At 35.1% G+C, this 22,050-nt stretch overlaps 2 protein-coding genes across 2 annotated transcripts; one reads left to right on the forward strand and one right to left on the reverse strand.

Moving 5' to 3' along the window:
- Window positions 1-2,215: 2,215 nt before the first annotated feature.
- LOC128162635 (elongation factor 1-beta-like) lies at window positions 2,216-10,133 on the reverse strand. The gene is made up of 6 exons (XM_052825876.1): window positions 9,976-10,133; window positions 8,215-8,337; window positions 7,640-7,818; window positions 7,164-7,289; window positions 5,969-6,036; window positions 2,216-2,321 (listed from the first exon to the last, which is right to left on the reverse strand). The coding sequence occupies exons 1-6, from the start codon at window positions 10,053-10,055 to the stop codon at window positions 2,235-2,237; spliced, it is 663 nt and encodes a 220-aa protein (XP_052681836.1). The 5' UTR covers window positions 10,056-10,133; the 3' UTR covers window positions 2,216-2,234.
- Window positions 10,134-10,315: 182 nt separating this feature from the next.
- Window positions 10,316-22,050, forward strand: LOC128162634 (NADH-ubiquinone oxidoreductase 75 kDa subunit, mitochondrial-like). Its single transcript, XM_052825875.1, has 20 exons — window positions 10,316-10,385; window positions 11,141-11,209; window positions 11,931-12,028; window positions 12,606-12,713; window positions 12,890-12,966; window positions 13,670-13,751; window positions 13,854-13,918; window positions 14,145-14,222; window positions 14,613-14,798; window positions 15,270-15,369; window positions 15,721-15,870; window positions 16,398-16,543; window positions 17,400-17,528; window positions 17,863-17,929; window positions 18,395-18,457; window positions 18,983-19,144; window positions 19,468-19,621; window positions 20,060-20,235; window positions 21,094-21,228; window positions 21,743-22,050. Exons 1-20 carry the CDS (start codon window positions 10,331-10,333, stop codon window positions 21,893-21,895), a joined length of 2,253 nt encoding a protein of 750 aa, XP_052681835.1. The 5' UTR covers window positions 10,316-10,330; the 3' UTR covers window positions 21,896-22,050.

A 22,050-nucleotide genomic window follows, 5' to 3' on the forward strand; every position in this document is an offset into this window, starting at 1 on the left:
CCAGGATTCAAACGATGTTCATTCAAAAGTATGAAAAATTTCCAAGATTTCTTATTCAAAACGCCCCTCTTAGCTTATCGGGTTTCAATACAATGCTAAAAAATGTGATGTCTACGGAGATTTTGTATTGCAGCAAGCCCGGATGATAACGTTAAAATATTGCGCGATGTATTCCGAGTGTATTCCGAATGGAGAAAAGATGTAAACATTCCCCATTATAAATCTCCGTAAGGAATCTGTTTTCGTTCCTGTGAATTTTTCCGAGTGAAAGATGATAATGTGTCAATGAAATTATCTTGGGAAATATCCCTTTCAACTATTTCAACTGCACTTCTTTCACAGGTAAGTGTATTGTTATTAAAAATCGTCCAAATGTGCTGCATAAATATCTTGGGACAGACTATACCAAATGAGCTATCTGGGGGCGGTATTCGAACCGGTCTGACCGCCACACGCGTAAAATGTAAAGAACAAATGCGAAAAGTGGTATTTCTTATATGATAGTAATTACTAGCAAAGTCGAAAAATTGTGAAGGTTATTTAAAAAATCCATAGGTATATAGTCAATTAATAGTCAATACTGTTTGTATATATTCTATATTACCTGTTATCCTTTTTTGTTGGCTTTTTACAGATCTTCTGTAAAACATGGAGGTCATATACAACTTATACAATCTATGAAATTATCATATCATCTTGCAAGTAGCTTATGATATACGATAATCGATAGGGGTGGGGGAGGAGGGGGTGTATACATAGCCCAGAACCAAAAAATAAAAAATAAATTTTAATCTATATAATAACTGTATTCCAAAAATAATTTACCATGTTCTTATATATATATGTACTTAAAAACCATAAATCGATCTAGATATAGATCGCGATAAGTCGATCTCGTTGACCTTACTGGTAACAGACTAATCCATCATATATATGAATGAACCAATTAACATCATTTTTTAAGTGCAGAATTTTCCGTATCCAATCGCTGTCTCGGTTACAGTCCGTTATAACAAAACGCTCCCGTGATTGGTTATATATAGTATACACCTTAAAATCTGTCATCCAATCGCTGCCTCGGTTAGTCCGTTATATCAAAACGCTCCCATGATTGGTTTTACATGACAATCTGCCATCCAATCGCTGTCTGAATTCCAGTCCATTATATATCAAATCGGGCCTCTTATTGGTTATTCAAGACAATCTGTCATCCAGTTGCTGTTTCAGTTGGAGTCCGTTAAATATCAAACCTGATTGGTTTGCTTGGTCTGATTTTAATTAATGTACGATGGTTTTGTTTAGTATTATGTATGATAATAAGCACTATGATATAATTTTCCCGACCATTTAAGAAGTTGGGTATTACGACTTTGACATACGAGATTAAAAAAAGAAAATAAGATTTCAAAAATGTTTTCGAAAATGGAGAATCATAAGATCAATCCTCGGACGAAACCATACAGTTCCAGCTCTTTTCTTAACACGCTCATGGTGCATTGCTTTAATTTTTTTTCCCTTACGTAAATCTTTTTTATTTTTTCCAAACATTTCTATCTTTAAAAGGAGACCGATTTTGCTGGACAGGTGTAAATAGGTAAAGGTCTACAACTTTTTAAGATAATAGGTTTGTACAGAATATTACTTGAAACTGTAACTGTCAAAAACAAATCGGACTAAGCAGCCTTAAGCATTGCAATTTGTCATCCAATCAATCGCCGTCTCAGTTGCAGTCCTGTTATATCGGATCAGCATCTGATTGGTTAAACTTGACACACTGTCATCCAATCGCCGTCTTAGTTCAAAACCGCGGCACTTGATTGGTCATAGGCAATCTCTTTAATATCCAATCACTCTCTTAGTTGCAATATGTGATCATATTCCGTACCTGATTATAATATACGTGACAATCACACGTATCCAATCGCAGTCTCAAGTTACAGTGCACGTTCAAAATAAATAAATATTAATATAAGTAAAGCCTCTTGAGATTCACAAATACCTTTTTGTGGCCTTTTCTTTCAAATGCTTAAATGAATAATTATATTTTCACGAGAGATTCTTTACAATATATCTCATATATGTACAAGATGTTAAGCTGATATGCACATTTTAGTGAATTGTGCGAATACATGTAACGTTAAATATTTTGATGTATATCATACTAAGCAAAACCACTAGTCTATGCTCCCCAATTTATGAGAAAAAAACACTGTACAAATATAAACAAGTTTTATTTAAATTTTGTTAAATGCAGCAATGTCCATGGACTGTACATAGTCTTCAAATTTTGTTATTTCATCTTCTAAAAAGTCTGTGCTGATCTGAAATGTATAGGAAAAAATGTCTGTAATAAAAGTGGCTATAAAAATTAAATGAATAATAAAACAGCTATAATTCTTAGCCAATGTGTATTTAATCTCCACAAAACATTTCTAAATTTGAATTTAAAATAAAGGGAATAACTTCCCTTGTTAAATTTGTTTCACAAAAAACACTAAACAAGAGGCCCATGGGCCACATTGCTCATCTGAGCAACACTACCAATAACAAAATCAGCAATAAGCTTCCCACCCGAAAACCTCCCTTCTTTCCTTTATAAATAAATGTTGCCAAATTTCAGGGACCTGCAAGACATAACAAATTCTTTCAGGCTCGTACAGAGGCACTCTTTTATTTAAGCCTTTCATGGAATTCTACCAACAAATAATTAATTGATAAAACAACGAAAAGGCCAGCACTTGGGAAAACTACATTTATTAAGCTCGCTCATCAAGATAGCTCCACATTACATCTATTTTTCATCTCATAAATATGTCAATATTCTAATATTTAATTGTACAATTCATTAAAATTATATAAATATAAGTAAGCATTTTTTGAGTATTATGAGGTGATATAATTTTGGTTGGAGTGTAATCAAATCTATCATAAAGCCCTTCAAGCATCATTCGATTTGACCACGCCCCGACCAAAATTATCTCCTCACAATACTCAAGAAATGATTTCATATTCTTCATATTTACAATTTTTTTTGTTTTGAAAAAATTGGAAAAAAATTGAAATATACCAAATATTAGACATAATCTTAGTCACTAAAAAGTATACACCCATTCAAAAAATATAGTAAATATTAAAATGGCAAAACTGTAGAAACAAATGCAGCACTTGTACATCCCCCCTTTCCCAAAAGAAATTTTCCAGCAAATGTATTGACCTATAAACAGTTTTCCTCTCCTTTTGAAAAAAATGAGCTGTATATTTGATCTGAACCACTGATCCAAATGTGTACAAAACTTTAAATCAAATACATGTCATATTAGATGATCGTTAATGTGCCAAAAACTATAACTGGAAATTCATCACGCTCGGTAAAAAAAAAGAACCGGACACAAAAGCCACTGGGGTCACCTTAAAACAAAGGTCTAACATCCATAACATGGGAAAGAACTGAACAAGATTTTCACTTTCTGCCACTGTTGAATTATAAAAATCCTGTTCAAATAAACATTTTCTTGATGCTGTGTTTTATATATTTGCAACAGAAAAGATGTCTCTTGTCTGTCCAACCCCCTTTTTCCCCCAAAAAACCTTCTTCCTTTCCATTATAACTGAATGTTGCCAAATTTCAGGGACCTGCAAGACATAACAAATTCTTTCAGGCTCGTACAGAGGCACTCTTTTATTTAAGCCTTTCATGGAATTCTACCAACAAATAATTAATTGGTAAAACAACGAAAAAGGCTAACACTTGGGAGAACTACATTTACTAAGCTTGCTCATCAAGATAGCTGCACATTACATCTATTTTTCATCTCTTTTAAATTACATAAATATGTCAATATTCTAATATTTAATTGAACAATTGCTAAAAATTATATAAATATAAGTAAGCATTCTTTGAGTATTATGAGGTGATAATTTTGGTTGGAGTGTAATCAAATCTATCATAAAGCCCTTCAGGCATCATTCGATTTGACCACGCCCCGACCAAAATTATCTCCTCACAATACTCAAGAAATGATTTCATATTCTTCATGTTTACAATTTTTTTTTGTTTTGAAAAAATTGGAAAAAAATTGAAATATACCAAATACTAGACATAATCTTAGTCACTAAAAAGTATACACCCATTCAAAATATATAGTAAATATTAAAATGGCAAAACCGTAGAAACAAATGCAGCACTTGCACATCCCCCCTTTCCCAAAAGAAATTTTCCAGCAAATGTATTGACCTATAAACGGTTTTCCTCTCCTTTTGAAAAAAATGAGCTGTATATTTGATCTGAATCACTGATCCATACGTGTACAATACTTAAAATCAAATACATGTCATCTTAGATGATCGTTAATGTGCCAAAAACTATAACTGGAAATTCATCACATTCAGTAAAAAAAAAAGAACCAGACACGAAAGCCACTGGGGTCACCTTAAAACAAAGGTATAACATCAGTAACATGGGAAAGAAATGACAGTAGAACAAGATTTTCACTTTCTGCCACTGTTGAATTATAAAAATCCTGTTCAAATAAACATTTTCTTGATGCTGTGTTTTATATATTTGCAACAGAAAAGATGTCTCTTGTCTGCCCAACCCCCCTTTTCCCCCAAAAAACCCCTTCTTCCTTTCCAAAATAACCAAATGTTGCCAAATTTCAGGGACCTGCAAGACATAACAAATTCTTTTAGGCTCGTACAGAGGCACTCTTTTATTTAACCCTTTCATGGAATTTTACCAACAAAATAATTAATTGGTAAAACAACGAAAAGGCTAGAACTTGGGAGAACTTCATCTACTAAGCTTGCTCATCAAGATAGCTGCAAATTACATCTATTTTTCATGTCTTTTAAATTACATAAATACATGTATGTCAATATTCTAATATTTAATCATACAATTCATTAAAATTATGTAAATACAAGTAATGAGGAATATCATTCTTTGAATATTATGAGGTGATAATCTTGGTCGGGGCGTGATCAAATCTATCATAGAGCCCTTCACGCTTTGTTTTTTCAAGAAAGTAATTTTCCAGCAAGCGTTTTGACATATTAACGGTTTTTCTCTCCTTTTGAAAAATTGTAATTGTATATTTGTTCTGAAGCCACCAATCCAGACTTGTAAAATACTTAAAATCAAAAATCACTGATGATCCCAAACCTATAACCAGAAAATCATTATGCTGTGTAAAAAGAAAAAATGGAAACAAAAGCCACTGGGGTCACCATAAAACAAAATGTCTAACATCGGATCCGTAACATGGGAAAGAATTGACAGAAGAACAAGATTTTCACTTTCTGACACTGTGACAAATAAACATTTTCTTGATGCTATGTATTATACATTTGCAACAGAAAAGATGTCTCTTGTCTGCCCCCCCCCCCTTTCACCCCAAAAAACTCCCTCTTTTCCTTAATAACTGAATGTTGCCAAATTTCAGGGACCTGCAAGACATAACAAATTCTTTCAGGCTCGTACAGAGGCACTCTTTTATTTAAGCCTTTCATGGAATTCTACCAACAAATAATTAATTGGTAAAACAACGAAAAGGCTAGCATCAAGATAGTTGTACATAACATCTATTTTTTATCTCTTTTAAATCAATAATAATTCTTTTTTTAAAGAGTTTTTTTATCCTCCAAAATTATATCACCTGTAACCCATGGGTGATTCACATTAAATACATGTTAATGATGTATCTCCATCATCACAGTGGGTCAACAAAGTAGATGTAGCTATTTCTAATCAAATATGCATGAACTCTCTGACCCTTTTTTTTAACCAATGAAAATATCAGTTACATATGCCCGTTGCTCTTCTGTGCTTGAGAGATGTTTCTTCACAGAGAGAGGGACAGACAGAGGCATGCCAGACAAAGGGTGATCAGAAAAGTTCACTCGAGCTTGCAGCTCAAAAACTTAAAATTTCTCTACTAAATGAATTTTAAAGCAACTTAAAGCAGTTTACCTTATCATCCTCAATAACGGCGTTGATCTGAAGTTTTCGGATTCCGTATCCGACTGGAACTAGTTTGGCTGCAAAACAAATATTCTGTGAATTGTTTTTGTAGAAAAAATCTTGACACAGGATCTTTTAACAATATTCTACAAAGACTTTTATTCCAGAAGCCAGTCCTTTCAAACATGTTAATATCTCAAAATGTCCCATTGATTCCTCCATATAAATACAATCTTGCTAGCTGCCAAATAAATGGAAACATTTCTTGAATGTGTTGTGAATCAAGTAAAATAACTGGACAGTAGTATATAAAATTGAGTTGTATATACATACTAGTATGATACATGAAATTGACAATACTAAAATTCAAAGAATAATTCACTGATAATTTTTTAAATCGGTAATAAAAAGGGTTTAAGTTATATTATTAATAGTGCCTATGAAGTATTCAATGTATAATGATTCTAAAAAAATTTTTTCAATCTGGCCAACAAACTTTTGTAGATTTTCCCCCCAAACACGCTGACACAGTTAGCAATGCCCTCTACAACATGCAGTGACAAATAACAGCACAAAGCCGGATGATCTTAGTGGCAAGATTTTTTTTTCAATGTAGACTACAAGATACAGTACTCCCAAAACACACAGTAGTACTATATACCTTCTCTCAACAACTTACAAATTACACTGCTAAAGAAGTAAGCGAAGTTAAGGGATTCAAAGTGCTAGGATTTCCTTCTTTTTTTTACTCTTTCCCACAAGCTTTTGTACACTAACCCCGCAACATACACAACATAAAATGGCTATGCTCCATCTTCCCTTTATCACCAAGTTGCACTAGGGTTTCTTTTAATTTTGTTCACAAGCTTTTGTACACTAACCCCCCCCCCCCCCCCAACATGCACACAAATTAGCTATGCTTTACCAAGTTGTGCTAGTTTTCATTTCAATCTTGCTATCAACCTTTCCAACACTAACACTCCAATATTCAAACAACTGTTGATGATTTATCCCCTCTTCATCAACAAGTTGTGCGATGGGATCAACTGACACTTACAAGCTCTCCATAGAAGTCCATCAACCTAGATGCTGCGCACACACTTCTAGCACACTAACACACCCACATTCACACACTTGGTGATTCTTTATTCCCTCTTCATCAACAAGTTGTGCGAGGGGAATCATGGGATCGACAGACACTTACAAGCTCCCCACAGAAGTCCGTCGGCCTCGATTGTCCGCACACACTTCTCTAGTTCTGCCATGTCCGTCTCGTCGTCCCAGGGCTTCACGTCAAGGAGGAGACTACTCTTGGCAATCAGGGCGGGTTCTGAAAACAGATTGGACCAAATGAAACTAGAAATGTCATAATGAGACTAATACCCTCATGGCTATTTTCAAATGGGTTCTGAAAACAGATTAGACCAAATAAAATCAATTTTTAATTCCTCACACCAGTTTCTTTTTCTTTTTTTTATGCAGCATGCTGGTATTTTAATTGTTTTATTGAAGAAACTGTGTTTTTAATAATGTTGAATGTTTTTCAATGTACTGACAATCTGAACAATTAAAGTGTAAACAAATATCATATCCTTGTTTAGAACTGACCTTAATTCTAGACAAAAAAAATGAAAGGAGCACACATTGTTCAATCATTCAAAACATCACAAGAATACTAACTCTTGGCCTTTTTGGCTGCGTATTCTGCGAGTCGTCTTTCTCTCTCTGCCTTGGCGTCTTCATCGTCGGATCCGAAAAGGTCGATGTCATCGTCATCATCGTCATCATCACCACCGGCAGCAGGGGCTCCACTTCCTGCTGGTCCATAGGCGGACAGGTCCTTCTTACGTCCAGTGAAGCTGTGTAAGGTAAATGACATCACTGAAGCATTCGAGTTGTATTTCATTGGTTAATATTACCTTTTACATAAAATGCTGGCTTTTAGTACATGTAATTTTAAAAAGAAATGTGCATAACTCATTTGAAGATAATTCATTTTCAATAGCTTTTTCAACAAATTATTAAATTTGATCATTCAAACAACGAAAAACCGCATCCTGTCTCCCCTTAATGGAAATATGAAAATCTTCTCTGAAAATTCTATTCATCATTGACATTCATAGGATTTTGTTACTTTTGATGGCAAGTAATCATGTTGACTGTTAACAAATTTTTTTTTCTTCAAATGGCCTTTTCGTCTATTCTTCTGGATACTTAGAATTTCATTTTCAAAAGGGAAAAAAAAAATTTCTTACGATGATCTTGCCGCCCCGTATGACTTGATGTGGTTGTACCAACGGAGGGCGTTTTCTAGATCAGCTGAGGGAGGGCCTGAAAGGGCGTCAAACACAACAGCATCTGCCTGGGAGGGCTGAAACCTGCAAAACACAACATTTTGTGACTTTTTATGTATGTGTTTTATGGGACTGACGTTTCATTGATCAACAAAAATTGTTGTGGTGCCAAACATCTTTAAAAAAAAAACCATCAACACCAAAATAAAATTATTGTTTGTTTGGAATTGCTTCCTGTTGATAAAAATTTATTAGCAAAAAATAAAGTATTAGCAAAAAATAAAGAAATTTTTTTTACAATGATTGGAGAATTTTACTTTTTACCAATTCTTAATTGGTTAAATTTAAAGCTTAAATAAAAAAAAAAAAAAAAAAAATTTGTAAAAATGACAGATATCCTATGGACCACCTATACTCCCTGTGCATCAAATAGAAAAAAAAAATAACACTGTACCTCACCTAAATTTTTATATAATTGGTCTAAAGTAACTCAGTTTTTTCTCTTTTATTTGTTTATTTTTGCAACAAATCAATATCGTTTAACAGCATGCTTGAAAATTTGCTATTTATGGTCACTATTTTAATGATATAATCCAACACACTCCTTGCTTGTGCCAATTCCGGCAAAATGGCAGGCAAATTCAAATGTAGAAGTTGTGCAAATGCCTTGGTATGACCCGTTAAATGGATATTTTGTTGACTATCTACACATACTTGTTCAAAAATGTTTGTTATGGATCTTCCCAAGTTTTTCCCCTACAGATTATTTTTAACAAGCCGAAATTTGACGCGAAGCACATCCGCTTCGCGGCTACTACATTGCAAGTAAATAGGATGAATTCTTACTGTGACCTGAGGGTAGCCTGGTCACAGTAAGATTATTCTTTCTAATGGGGAACTGTGCCTAACCTGATTAAACAGGTTGGGACCACTCTCCCAAATGGGATATAATAGCCTGTTTGGGATATAATAGCCCAAATGGGATATAAATTTCAAGTGCAAAAAAATATTTTTTTTTTATTTTAAAATTTTTGAAATAATTCCGCATTATTGTGAATAAAATGCAACAACTTTTGGTTAAGAAGTTTTTCTATATTTCTATAGTTTGTAAGATTGATCCCCAAGAAGTTTTGGATAAACTGAGGGATCAATCTCAGTAATAGTACAGCTACAGAAAAAGTTGTTTACCAAAAGTTGTTGTATTTCATCTATTCTAATGCGGATTTATATCAAAAATTTCAAAATCAATCTTTTTTATTTTTTGCACTTAAAATTTACATCCCATTTGGGCTATTATATCCCAAACGGGCAATTATATCCCATTTGGGAGAGTGGTCCCAACCTGTTAAAGGTTAAACTATTAAGTTAAACCATCTGTCAAATATTTCCTCTGTGACGGTCAGACCGGTTCGAATACCGGCGCCAGATAGCTCAGTTGGTAGAGCACCTGACTAGAGATTCAGGGGGCCCGGGTTCGAAACCCGGTCTGGTCCGTCATTATTTCTCCCATCCCGTTACACCTCAATCCTTATATCACATATCAAAGTATTTTAAATCTGTAACTAGTCTTGGGCAAGAAAATTTCCAATGTGTCGCATACGTGTCTGAAATAGTACTGCTTTTGCTTGGAAACTGAACATGAAGAATACAGTGCAACCCCATCCCCCCTTTCTTTCAAAAATGTTTAATTCGAAATGAAAAAAACTGTAGAAATATACCAACCCTTCAATGTAGCTTTTGTCTGCTAGAAAAGCATTGAGCACTGATAAACCCTCCTTCTTTTTAAGATCTCCGAAACCCATTTTGTTTAAAGGAAATCTTGCAGAATATAATAAAACGTGTTCTCGCACCGGTGTCTCGCCCGGAAAAGGCTTCGGCAAAGGTAAAAATGTCATAATAACAAATCCGCACGATAACGGAATTTCAATAATGTAAAAAACATTAATTAATTTTCGAAATAGAGTGAAATTTTTACAGGAAATATAAATTTTTATATAAAAAAAGTTGAAAATTATTTTTTGATGCTTTTTTTTTTTTACACAAAAAGCTATTTCCTTTCCCCGTGAACTACTTTACCATGTTTACCTTACCCTTCTCTCCGAAATATCACTTCCGGTTCTATACTGGCCAAGGTGAGCAACAATTACTTCGAAGATATTCTAATTGCATTTACAATTTAGGGTTTCATTAATTTAAGTTGATTAAGTCTAATTGTAGATACATTAAAACCGGTTTAAAAATATTGTCGATGTACCATCGTTTGCATTTATCTGTAGATATACATGATTAACTGATAATTCGAATTTTCTCATTAATTTTGGTTGCACAACAAGTCATCCATTTCAGTAAACACGTACACTGTTGAAACAAAAACTACAGATGCGTGTGAAAGAATTTTTAATCGTTCAAAATCTTCCATCAATAATGTCATGATTATCTTTGTATGCCATTTTCATGACTGTCCATTTTGTTACTTGTTACACATTGATTACATAAGGGAAAACTTTGCAATAATAGCAAGGGGAAAGGGCCGAATTTCGGACCTTAATTGTCTCTAGAAAAATCGCTGTGTAGTGATCTTTAATGCAACCCTTTTCCGTAATAATAATTTGGTGTACAGAAAGTGAATTGTTATGATATTAATTGTACAGTAAAACATGCTTATAACGAAGTTCCAGGGACGGGCAATTTGACTTCGTTGTAAGCGTAATTGGATATATTTGTCAAGTTTACAACATGTAATAAAGTCTCGAGGAATGAAAATCATTTCGCTGTAAGCATCAATTCATTATAAGCATGTTCGCTATAACCGTGTTTTATTGTACAAGGTTTCCATCTTTATGATTTGATAAGACATGGATGATAAATAAACTGTCATTATTTGTAGAAATCAAGATGATGAGGTTAAGGCCCCTGGCCCGGGCTGTTACAGCTCCCAACTTACTCAAACACTCAGGTATGTTCAATCACTCATGACAAGTAAATTGTAAACTTAGATATGCTTAAACACTTTGATACACTCGAACTCAAACAGATACACCTAGTATGGAAACTCAATAACTCATGTATGCTCAAACACTCAAGTATGTTTAAATTCTCAGACATGCTTCCAAACAATCACTTACAGTACCGATCAGACCCAACCTAACACCAGAGTAAACCCCAACTAAACCCCGGGTTTACTTTTTGGGTTTACTTGGGGTTTACTCTGGGTTTACTTTTTGAAATTTTGGGTCCACTCGGGGTTTACTTTGGGTTTACTTTGAAATTGCTTTTGAGGTCAACTGTATGCACTAAAGTGTGAAGCAGACAAGTATTTTATCTTACCATCCTTCTGCCTGTAATTCCTACCCTTTGTATATTCCGAATACACAGTTAGCGTCTGCTTTCAGGGGTATACATGTACTTCTGACTGGGTTTACTCTCTGTGTCCACTTTGGGTTTACTTTGGGTTTAATCTGGGTTTACTCTGGGTCCACTCTAATAAACCCGAAGTAAACCCAGATTTTTTTTGGCACAATGAAAAATAATAAACTAAAGAATTTAATTCTTAAAATTTAAGTCAGGTACATAGACAAACCTACTCATCATGTTTAATTGTATATGTTTTCTTTAACTTTATGTAATGCATTGAAACTTCACTAAATTGTGACCTATTATTTCCCTTTCTCCAATAGTTCGATGCACAACTTCTGTGGCCACCCAGCCGGAAAAGATTGAAGTATTCATTAATGACAAACCTGTTTATGTTTACCCAGGGACTACAGTCCTACAGGTAAGACGGTCATTCAACCACACACAGCAAGGTCTCCATGGCACCAAATATTGATTAAATTCAATAATTTTTAGATCACTCTTTACATACAGCAAAGATCTAGTCCCAAATTTGTGTTAACAATTCAAGAATTTTAAACCACAGTTTACAATGGTTTCATCATTATTTTTTCTACTTTCAGTATTTCAAAATTTCATTACATGTATTGAGTTGTCCATGAATATAAGTATCCTTGAAACTTTGAACTTAATTAAATCTATGAAAACTGATTTCTGTGAATATAAATGAAACCAAAATGTGTTCCTAAGAACTGTTTTGGGAGACTTGTGACTTGCCATTAAAAAAAAAAGATAGAGGTCATTTCTAATGCAGAATGATAGAAATTTTATACAGATATGAATTTGTGGGAAATATTCTGTGCCTGCAAATGGTGCATGTTGTGGGGTCAGAGATTTTTAAAGCACACATGCAATTGTGCATTTACATGTATTAATTAAATGCTGGTTTTATGCCAGAGTCAGCTGAAGATTTTAGGTTGATATTTGTACTTTATGACAGATTGATTTCTCTGTTTTAGGCCTGTGCGGAGGGCGGTGTACAGATCCCCCGATACTGTTACCATGAAAGATTGTCCGTCGCCGGCAACTGCAGAATGTGTCTTGTCGAAGTGGAGAAATCGGCAAAGGTATATATATACTGGTCAATCACAAAATAAAGAGATTGGCTTACAGTAATTAAATAATCCTTACATGGAATTAATTAACTTTTATTATAGGTAGATTAGAGATAAAGCCCTACTGCAGTAGAATTTTTGTTGAATTGTTGTTCTGTATTAATCCAATGTTGTTGTTAATGTTTCAGCCGGTGGCTTCGTGTGCCATGCCTGTAATGAAAGGAATGAGAGTGAAGACAGACTCCGAACTGTCCAGGAAGGCAAGGTAAGGACCATAATGAGGCTTAAAGAATCCTTCATAGAAAACAATCTGTTTTTCCGATCTTTTGATATATTTTTTGGTACAGTATATTTGACTTGGACATTCTTTTGGGCTTACTATATATAAATGGCATGACTGTGAAGTCAGTATTATAAATTTATGATTGTTTATGATATCATATCTTTATTCAACTTAATATCAACTTACTGGTCAGTAAACATGGTTTTATGAAAACACAAGGGACGAGCGATTTTGGTTCATTAGAAACTGAATTATTCATTATATCCAATAAATGTATTATACAATTTTGAGATATGGAGATGAAAATATATTTTCTGTGTGAAAATGTTATTGAAGTTTGTTTGCTATAACCATGTTAGTCTGTTTACAAGAAAGTGTTAGAACCATTTTAACAAGAGCTTGGACTTTGGGTAGTTGTGTTAAACAGCAATGTGACATAGGCCTGTCTATTTCATTGTTGGCTGGCATTCAGCCATGGCTCTTTGAAATCAACACGATTTGTCTGGCTTTTGAGCTTAGACTATGCAATGGGTGTATATTTCGCTTGAAACAGCGTCATTCGTAACTTGTTTTGACACAAGAAATAGATAGCTACGTACTTCTGAAAGTCCAAGGTTTTGTTAAAATGGTTCTATTTATACATTGTATGATACACATACTACATATTCTATATATTGTTGTACAGGGAGGGGGTTATGGAGTTCCTGCTGGTGAATCACCCCCTGGACTGTCCCATCTGTGACCAGGGCGGGGAGTGTGATCTACAGGTAAGGCATTAAAGCCCAGAAGTCCGTAGGTAAACTTGTTCAGGGGCTCCAGATTTATCAATTTGAAAATGATATTTCTGAATTTGTTTTGTTTATTTTCAGGATCAGTCTATGGTGTTTGGAAGTGACAGAAGTCGATTCACTGATATTAACTTTGCCGGTAAAAGGTAAGTTTTTGTGGTATTCACTTACAAAGCTAGAAGAGCATACATGTTAGCAGTAGATTGCAAGTGATCTCTAGTTTCCACAGAGTGTACTTGTACATATATTAGCAGGCAAAGTAAAGTTGGTTTACAATATTAAAGCCGCGTTCACATGAAGAATTTAGGTTTGAATTGAACACTTATCACATTTTTGACCCTTATCACATTGTGAATCTGATGTTTTTTTCAGGGCTGTTGAGGACAAGAACATTGGACCGTTGGTGAAGACAATAATGACCAGGTGCATTCACTGCACTCGCTGCATCAGGTATGGCACAGTTAATGGGCATCTGACCAACCGGTACTTAAATTGACACAGTTAGAGGGAAATCAACGTACTTAACGTCCGGCTATTTATCTGGATCATAGTTGCATGTTTACTTATAATTTATTTGATTTTTACAATAAAGTCATTGTCATGGTCTTTTTGTGAAATAGAGAGTTTCAACAATATAAGAGTCTATTTTGTGTGATGTTATGCGTTAGAAATTTCTTTCAATTATAAGATATTTGACATTTATTATGAATTAAAGATTGAAGTTAGCTATTTTCAATTGATATTTTAACATTATTTATTTTGAAGCAAACAAGCAATTAGATATTTCACAAATGTTAAAGTTCATGGAGAGATAACGACCTGTCTCACACTTGTCTGTAGGTTTGCGAGTGAAGTAGCCGGAGTGGACGATTTAGGAACAACAGGAAGAGGAAGTGACATGCAGGTCGGGACATACGTAGAGAAACTCTTTAAATCGGAGCTGTCCGGAAACGTGATTGATCTGTGTCCCGTCGGAGCTTTAACCTCCAAGCCGTACGCCTTCACAGCCCGACCCTGGGAGACAAGGTGCAGTACTATACACGTATATCTGGAGTCTGGTTTCTCTTGTTAAACTTTTGTGATTGTAGTAGTGATGGAATGCAAATTCAAAAGAGGATGGGGGGGGGGGGATAAGAGGCAGAAGATAACTTGGTCAAACACTGAGACATCATTAAAATTTGAGGTGGTTAATTTTCATTGAGAGTGCCAGTATTTATATTTTTATGGGGATGTAATGTTTGGGAAGTTTCATAAATGGTCAATGAATTAAGACTGTTTTAAACTTTCATAATTTGTTGAGGATGCAGATTCATGGGCAAGGGGAGAGGGGGGGGGGGGGAGGCAAGAAATCTACTAAAATTAAGACACAATGTATTCCAATATTTTCACAGTACAATAAATAATTATACTAGCCTAAGGGGAAATGCAGCAAAAACCTTTCTATTTCCTCTTGTTTAACTCTTGTATTATTCACATTTCATCTGCTCTCTATTACAGGAAGATAGAGAGCGTGGATGTTCTAGATGCGGTCGGCAGTAACATTGTGGTCAGTACAAGGTCAGGAGAGGTCATGCGTATCCTGCCACGGATGAATGAGGTAACAATTCTACCATAAATTTTGACATAATGTCGAAATTGAGAAAGAAAACTACATGAAGTTGCCAGTGGTAACTTCCATAAACTAATTTATCACAAGCAAATGATAAATAAAGTTATTTTGAATAAAACTTAGTAAACAATATCAGCAAGACCTTTTATTCCATTTCACTTAATATGAGCAATAACTAACAATTTTTTTTAAATAAATACATTCATTGAATTCCTATGCAGAGATTCTTAAAATTAATAATTAACAAATGACTGTTTGATACAATCATATGGGATATGACACGTAATATATAAGATGTGTTAAATGTAGTTGATAAGTACTTTTTTTTTTTGTTCGCAGGAAATCAACGAGGAATGGATCTCGGACAAGACGCGCTTTGCCTATGACGGCCTGAAGCGACAACGTCTGACCTTCCCCTTTGTCAAAGACGAAGCGGGAAATCTCAAAAAGACGACCTGGGAGGATGCCCTCATCACGGCCTCATCCATGGTTCGTGTTTGTGGTAGCTTCAGGGTTTTTTTCGCCCCGTGTAATTTTCGCCTTCTTCACTTGCAAACAATTTCGCCCCGTCTTAAATTCGCCCAGACAAAGTTGTGTTTAAAAAGAGATATTATGAGACATTGGAATTCGCCTAGTCTTAAATTCGCATGCTGACAACGAGGGCAAAAGGGGCAAAAGAAAAATGGGGATGAATATTTTCCTGCACACTGAACTCTGGAATCATTAGAATTCCTATGGTTCAATTTTATGATTTCATCGGTCACTATATATATATAACAAAATTCATATAGATACACAACAAATTTTGAGACACAGTATTAATTTATTGATCAGACAGAGGGTTAATCTTTAAACTATATCCTCATGATTCTGTGAAAAGTAACAATCAATTTAAAAGAAATATCACTTTATTTTATCAGAATCTTCTTTGGAAGTTTCAAAACTCAAGAAAAAATCGTTCAGTTATCCCTACAAAGTACATGAATGACAAATCGCAACTTTCTTTCAATTTATAGATCAACAATTTTGAGGGTAACCAGATTGCAGGGTTAGCGGGGGGATTGGTGGACGCAGAGTCACTGGTCTCCTTGAAGGACCTCCTTAATAGACTGGGAAGTGAGGCCCTGTGTACCGAGGAAATCTTCCCCATGGATGGAGCTGGGTAGGAAGTGTCTGCATCTCTCTCTCTTTCTCTCTCTCTCTCTCTCTCTCTCTCTCTCTCTCCATTTCTCTGAAAAAAGTTGCATGAATATACATTGCCACTTAAAGTTCTATTATTAGTCAAGAATGTAATTCTGGTTGCATTGATTCAGGAAAGAAAACATCTTACAACTTAACATGTGATCTCATACATTGATAAATAAAATTAATATAGTTGCATAAAACAAGTGGTAATTACATCTACATGTATCTGTGTTTAAGAGGTGAACTGGGTTTTAAAATTTAATAGCTTTGAAAGGCATTATAAACCTATGATGAATTGCTTGCGATTTACTGCACATGTGGTGCAGATTGTCTGACTTCCGCTTCTGGCGGTCACTGAAAGACAAAATGTGCAGCGGGCCATCTGAGGTTTTCTGTCGCTAACATTTGTTCATTTGTTTCTTATTTCAACAGTCCTATAACCTTAATGTAAAACAAGGAAGAAGGATGTTTTATTTTTTATTTCCTTCAGTTTATTACAATGTCATAATATACATGTACAGTTGAACTTTGGTATCTCAAACACCGATATCTCGAATACAATGGATATGTCAAAGTGATTACCCTTGATATCTCAAATACATGTACTTGGATATCACGAAGTTTTTAACCAGTCCCATCTAGTTCGAGATAACGAGGTTTGACTGAATTTTGATGAAGGTTAAGTGAGACATCTGATGTTTCCTTGTCTTCAAAATCTTTTATTTTTGCCCAAATTTAAAACAAGGGGGAGGGGGTGGCATGAAGGAAAATACTATAATTTTACATTTTGCTTTACTTAGTCCCTTACACATTGTGTCCATGTACCTTTGTAGGACAGACCTGAGATCCAATTACCTGTTGAACACGGGGCTAGCCGCCATCGAAGAGGCTGACCTAGTTCTGTTCATTGGCACCAATCCAAGATTTGAGGCCCCACTACTGAACACTAGGGTCAGAAAAAGGTCAGTTGATGTGGTGTTTCTGGGAAGAATACCATATATCCGGTTATTTTCACAATCACCTTAACTTCTTTAAAAAAAAATTCACAGAAATTATATCCGATATTGTTTATGCAAAAAATAACTGACTAAAATGAAAAAAGGTACATATTTACCCCAATTTTGCAAATTTTGTGACACACGAAAAAACATATATACAGTAATTAGTTTTGATAGAATGATTGCCTGTAATTATGATTAATTAGAGTTATACATTAGTAAAATGACTTGTATGTAGATTTGTTATATTATTTTTCCATGTACACAATGTATTTACAAATTTCCATGTTATTTTCAGCTGGATTAATAACGACCTTGAAGTGGCCCTTGTTGGGACAAAGGTCGACTTAACTTATGATTATGATGTAAGTCAAGAAATTCAGCGTAAAATCAAGTTAAAATTGGAGAATTGTTTTTGAGTTAAAACTTTTAACATATAAAATACCTCCTGAATGAAACTTGTATTGCTAAGTTACCTAGAAGGAAGGCCTAGCTTTTATAGTACATTTGTTAAGTTGATAATGATGTCTTCAGTGTGGCTGTTATTACCGTATTCTTTATTAAAAGAAATGGGAAAACCAAAAAAAAAAAGAAAAAAAAGAAAATATCTATGGCTCAACTCTCAACTTTTTTTCTGTAAAACAGACTTGGATCTGGTCCTTTCAAAGTTTTTAAGTTGGAATTTGCATTACAAAAAAAAAAAACCTGAAAAATTATTATTTTTATCATGAGTCATGTTTTTTTATGATTTATATTTTAAATTAGATCATCTAGGATATAAGAAACAAGGTCATATGTCGTAAAAACTTGAGAATTATTGATATTTGTAGCACCTTGGAGATTCTACAGAGGTTCTGAAGCAGCTTGCTGATGGTTCTCATCCGTTCTGTAAGGTAAGAGTGTACAGTGTACGGGGAACCACAATAGGTGGTTACAATTCTATAAACTTAAGAGTACATAACTCAGACCTGTACATGATATTGTATAACCACAATGAACATAAACTTTACATTTTATAACTGTAAAATGTATAACTATGTGGTGTACCTTTTATAACAATGCATACATTGTTTACAGTGTCATGCAAACACGTACCCAACTCTTTAATACTTCATATAATGATGTGAACTGAACATTGAGCTTGACATGCATAACTTAACATACTTTACATTGTTTACTGTTTACAAACTTTACATTGTTTGCTGTTTACGTACTTTACAGACTGAGCACAATCTTGACATGTTTACTGTTTAGAGACTACATTCATTTGTTTACTGTTTCTAGCCTTTACACTGTTTAGAGACTTTACATTGTTTGCTGTTTACAAACTTTACATTGTTTACCAACTTTACATTGTTTACACACTCTACAATATTTACATTGTTGACTAAAGACATTTCATTTTTTACTGTGTACAGAAACTGAACAAGGCCCTGCGGCCCATGGTGGTGGTGGGCAGTACCTCACTACAGAGGAAGGACAGTCAGGCCATCCACAACGCAGTCTCCACCATCGCACAGACCGCTCGCGTCCAGTCAGGGTGCGGGGAGGAGTGGAAGGTCCTCAATGTTCTACACAGGGTCAGTGTTATTAGAGAAAATCAGAGGGGGAGGGGCAAGGGGTCTTAATTTTGGAAGGGGGAGGATGATTGAATGATGGATGATGGAAGGTTTGATGCATTTGCAAGGGGGGAGGGGGCTTAATTTATTAGTGCACATTTTTCACATGGATTTAAACTTTGATGACTTTTGAATTGTTCTTATTTTGCCCTATTTTAAAGCTTTTTGATGTGGGTATAAATGCTAAAAAAAAAAGTTGTGGCAAATGCATCCACTGGCAGGTAACAGTTTACTGTGTATTCTTCAGGGAACATTTCACAAGGTACCCTTGTTTCTTTTTTAAGGTTGCCAGTCAGGTGGCGGCCCTTGATCTGGGATACAAAGCGGGTGTAGACTACATCAGAAAGAACCCTCCCCAAGTTCTGTTCATGCTGGGGGCTGATGAGGGGGTACTCACCCGGGATGATCTCCCCAAGGACTGCTTCATCATCTACCAAGGTAGGAGACTCTTGGGGTAGTGGTGGTTGGGGGGGGGGGGTGGAGAATACATATACACATATACTACAGACATGGAACCTAACATTATTCTTAATTGTATAGAAACAAGGGGGGAGGGGACTGCATGAGCACTACACTCATAAAATATCCACTTCTTTGTCTCAAAGCCAAACAAAATCTGAAATTTTAAATTAATGTTAAGTGTTCACTGGTGAAAGTTCATCAACCTTCAGTTGATATAATATTAAAATTTCATGATTTTTCTGTTGACTAATTTTTCCACAACAAAGACAGAGGGCTTGTAATCTTCAATAAAACTTCTATAATCTTATCAGCAGTACTGTTATTTTAGGAATGTTAAAGACTAGTATTAAATTTGAGGCAAAAATCTCTTTAAAAGAGGAATAAATTTGGCGATTTAAAAAAAATGAAATTCAGGTCACCATGGAGACAAGGGAGCAGCCATGGCTGATGTTGTTTTCCCGGGAGCCGCGTACACAGAGAAAGAGGGGACATACGTAAACACGGAGGGGCGTGCCCAAGAGACCAAACTCGCAGTCTCACCCCCGGGGATGGCCCGGGATGACTGGAAGATCATCCGGGCTCTGTCTGAGGTACAATACCTCTATAGGAACTGGATACTGTAAAAGCAGAAATTTCCTATGGGATTAATTTTTTTTTATTTCATTCATTTATGAACTTAATTTTTGAAAATTAAGCTCATAAAACTTTAGAATGAAATAAGATTTCCAGGGAATTTTTTGAAGTTTTATTTATTTAAGTAATATGTTTTATAAACAAGAAAATTAATCCCCAGGAAACCCCATCTTAAATCATAAATCAACTAAATTTTAGCCCCACGAAAATTTTTGCGTCAGAAATATCTAAAACCAATATTTAACCATGATCCCATTACATTGATTGTCATGAACAGAGGTCATTTACTGTGTACCTTTGTAATTCTTGAAGCTCAATATCTAATATTAAAATGATTCCAGTGTCATTTTAGTCCCAGAACCACCATGACATCATAATTGATTTGATGAAATCAATCGTTTTTCCCGTCCTCTATGCTGTGTACTTTTGTTACTGTAAACGTATTACATTTGGCTGTGTATTCTATTTAGCGTTTTTGGCGGAATGCGGCGTCCGCTAAATCAAGTACATCGCTAAATGTCATACATCTATGTATAAGAATAGTCACATTCAGGAATACGCTAATTCAAATCCACGCCAACTTGTTCGAAAACTAATTTCCACCAAATATCATACACACCAAATACAATACGTTTACAGTATTCTTCAAGGTCAACATCTAGTAAATGATTCCAGAGTGTCTTCTTAGTGCCAAAAACATCATGACATCATAATCGATTTGATGAATCTTCTTCCAGTCCTTTACGCTGTGTATCTTTGTTATTCTTAAAAAGTTATATACCATTGACTTTAAACCTGTTTTAATATTGTAATAGATTCTAGAGAAGCCGCTTCCATATGACACAATACAGGAGATCCGGAGCAGGCTGGAGGATGTGGCCCCACATCTGACCCGCTACGGAGAGGCAGAGGAGGCCAACTACTTCAAACAGGCCAACGAGTTGACTAAGGTAATTAACAGGCCAACGAGTTGACTAAGGTAATTAACAGGCCAACGAGTTGACTAAGGTAATTAACAGGCCAACAAGTTGACTAAGGTAATTAACAGGCCAACAAGTTGACTAAGGTAATTAAAGGGCCAATGAGTTGACTAAGATAATTAACAGGCCAACAAGTTGACTAAGGTAATTAACAGGCCAACAAGTTGACTATGGTAATTAACAGGCCAACGCGTTGACTAAGGCAATTACAATGGCCTCACTGTCATTATTGAAATCACCATGCTGCACAAAATCTTAAGATACATGTAGCTTGGAAACTTCAATGTTTAGTCCAGATCACATCAATATTGCAATGATCAAAAAGGGGGAAGGGAGGATATTAATCCTTCTTGGGACAGCAGTACCTTTATTTTTTGGAAGGGGGAGGGGGGTTGGAGTATAAGTATATACATGTATATCTAGTGTTCTGTAGTGATAATCTTTGGAAATAAGTATTTTATTGTTTTGTTTCTGTCTATGACAGACAATTAAGGGACAGCTGGAGACCCAGCCTCTATCCCCGCCCCTACAGAAACTGGAGGATTTCTACATGACCGACTCCATCAGTCGCGCTTCACAGACCATGGCTAAGTGTGTACAGGCCGTCAAAGAGGCCACGAAGAACCCCTATATGTAAAGTTAACCAAGTGCGACAGTCAGTGCGAGATTCAAGTGGAGGGCAGGGCAGGATAGTGGAAACAGACACTAAAAAGTAACAGAAGAGAATCTGCTTTGTTGTTTTGTGTTATAAAACATTTGTAAATAAAAAAAGGTATATATAATATTTAATAA

The sequence above is a fragment of the Crassostrea angulata genome, chromosome 9 (genome assembly GCF_025612915.1).
Source record: "Crassostrea angulata isolate pt1a10 chromosome 9, ASM2561291v2, whole genome shotgun sequence".
NCBI classification, from domain to species: Eukaryota; Metazoa; Mollusca; class Bivalvia; order Ostreida; family Ostreidae; genus Magallana; species Magallana angulata.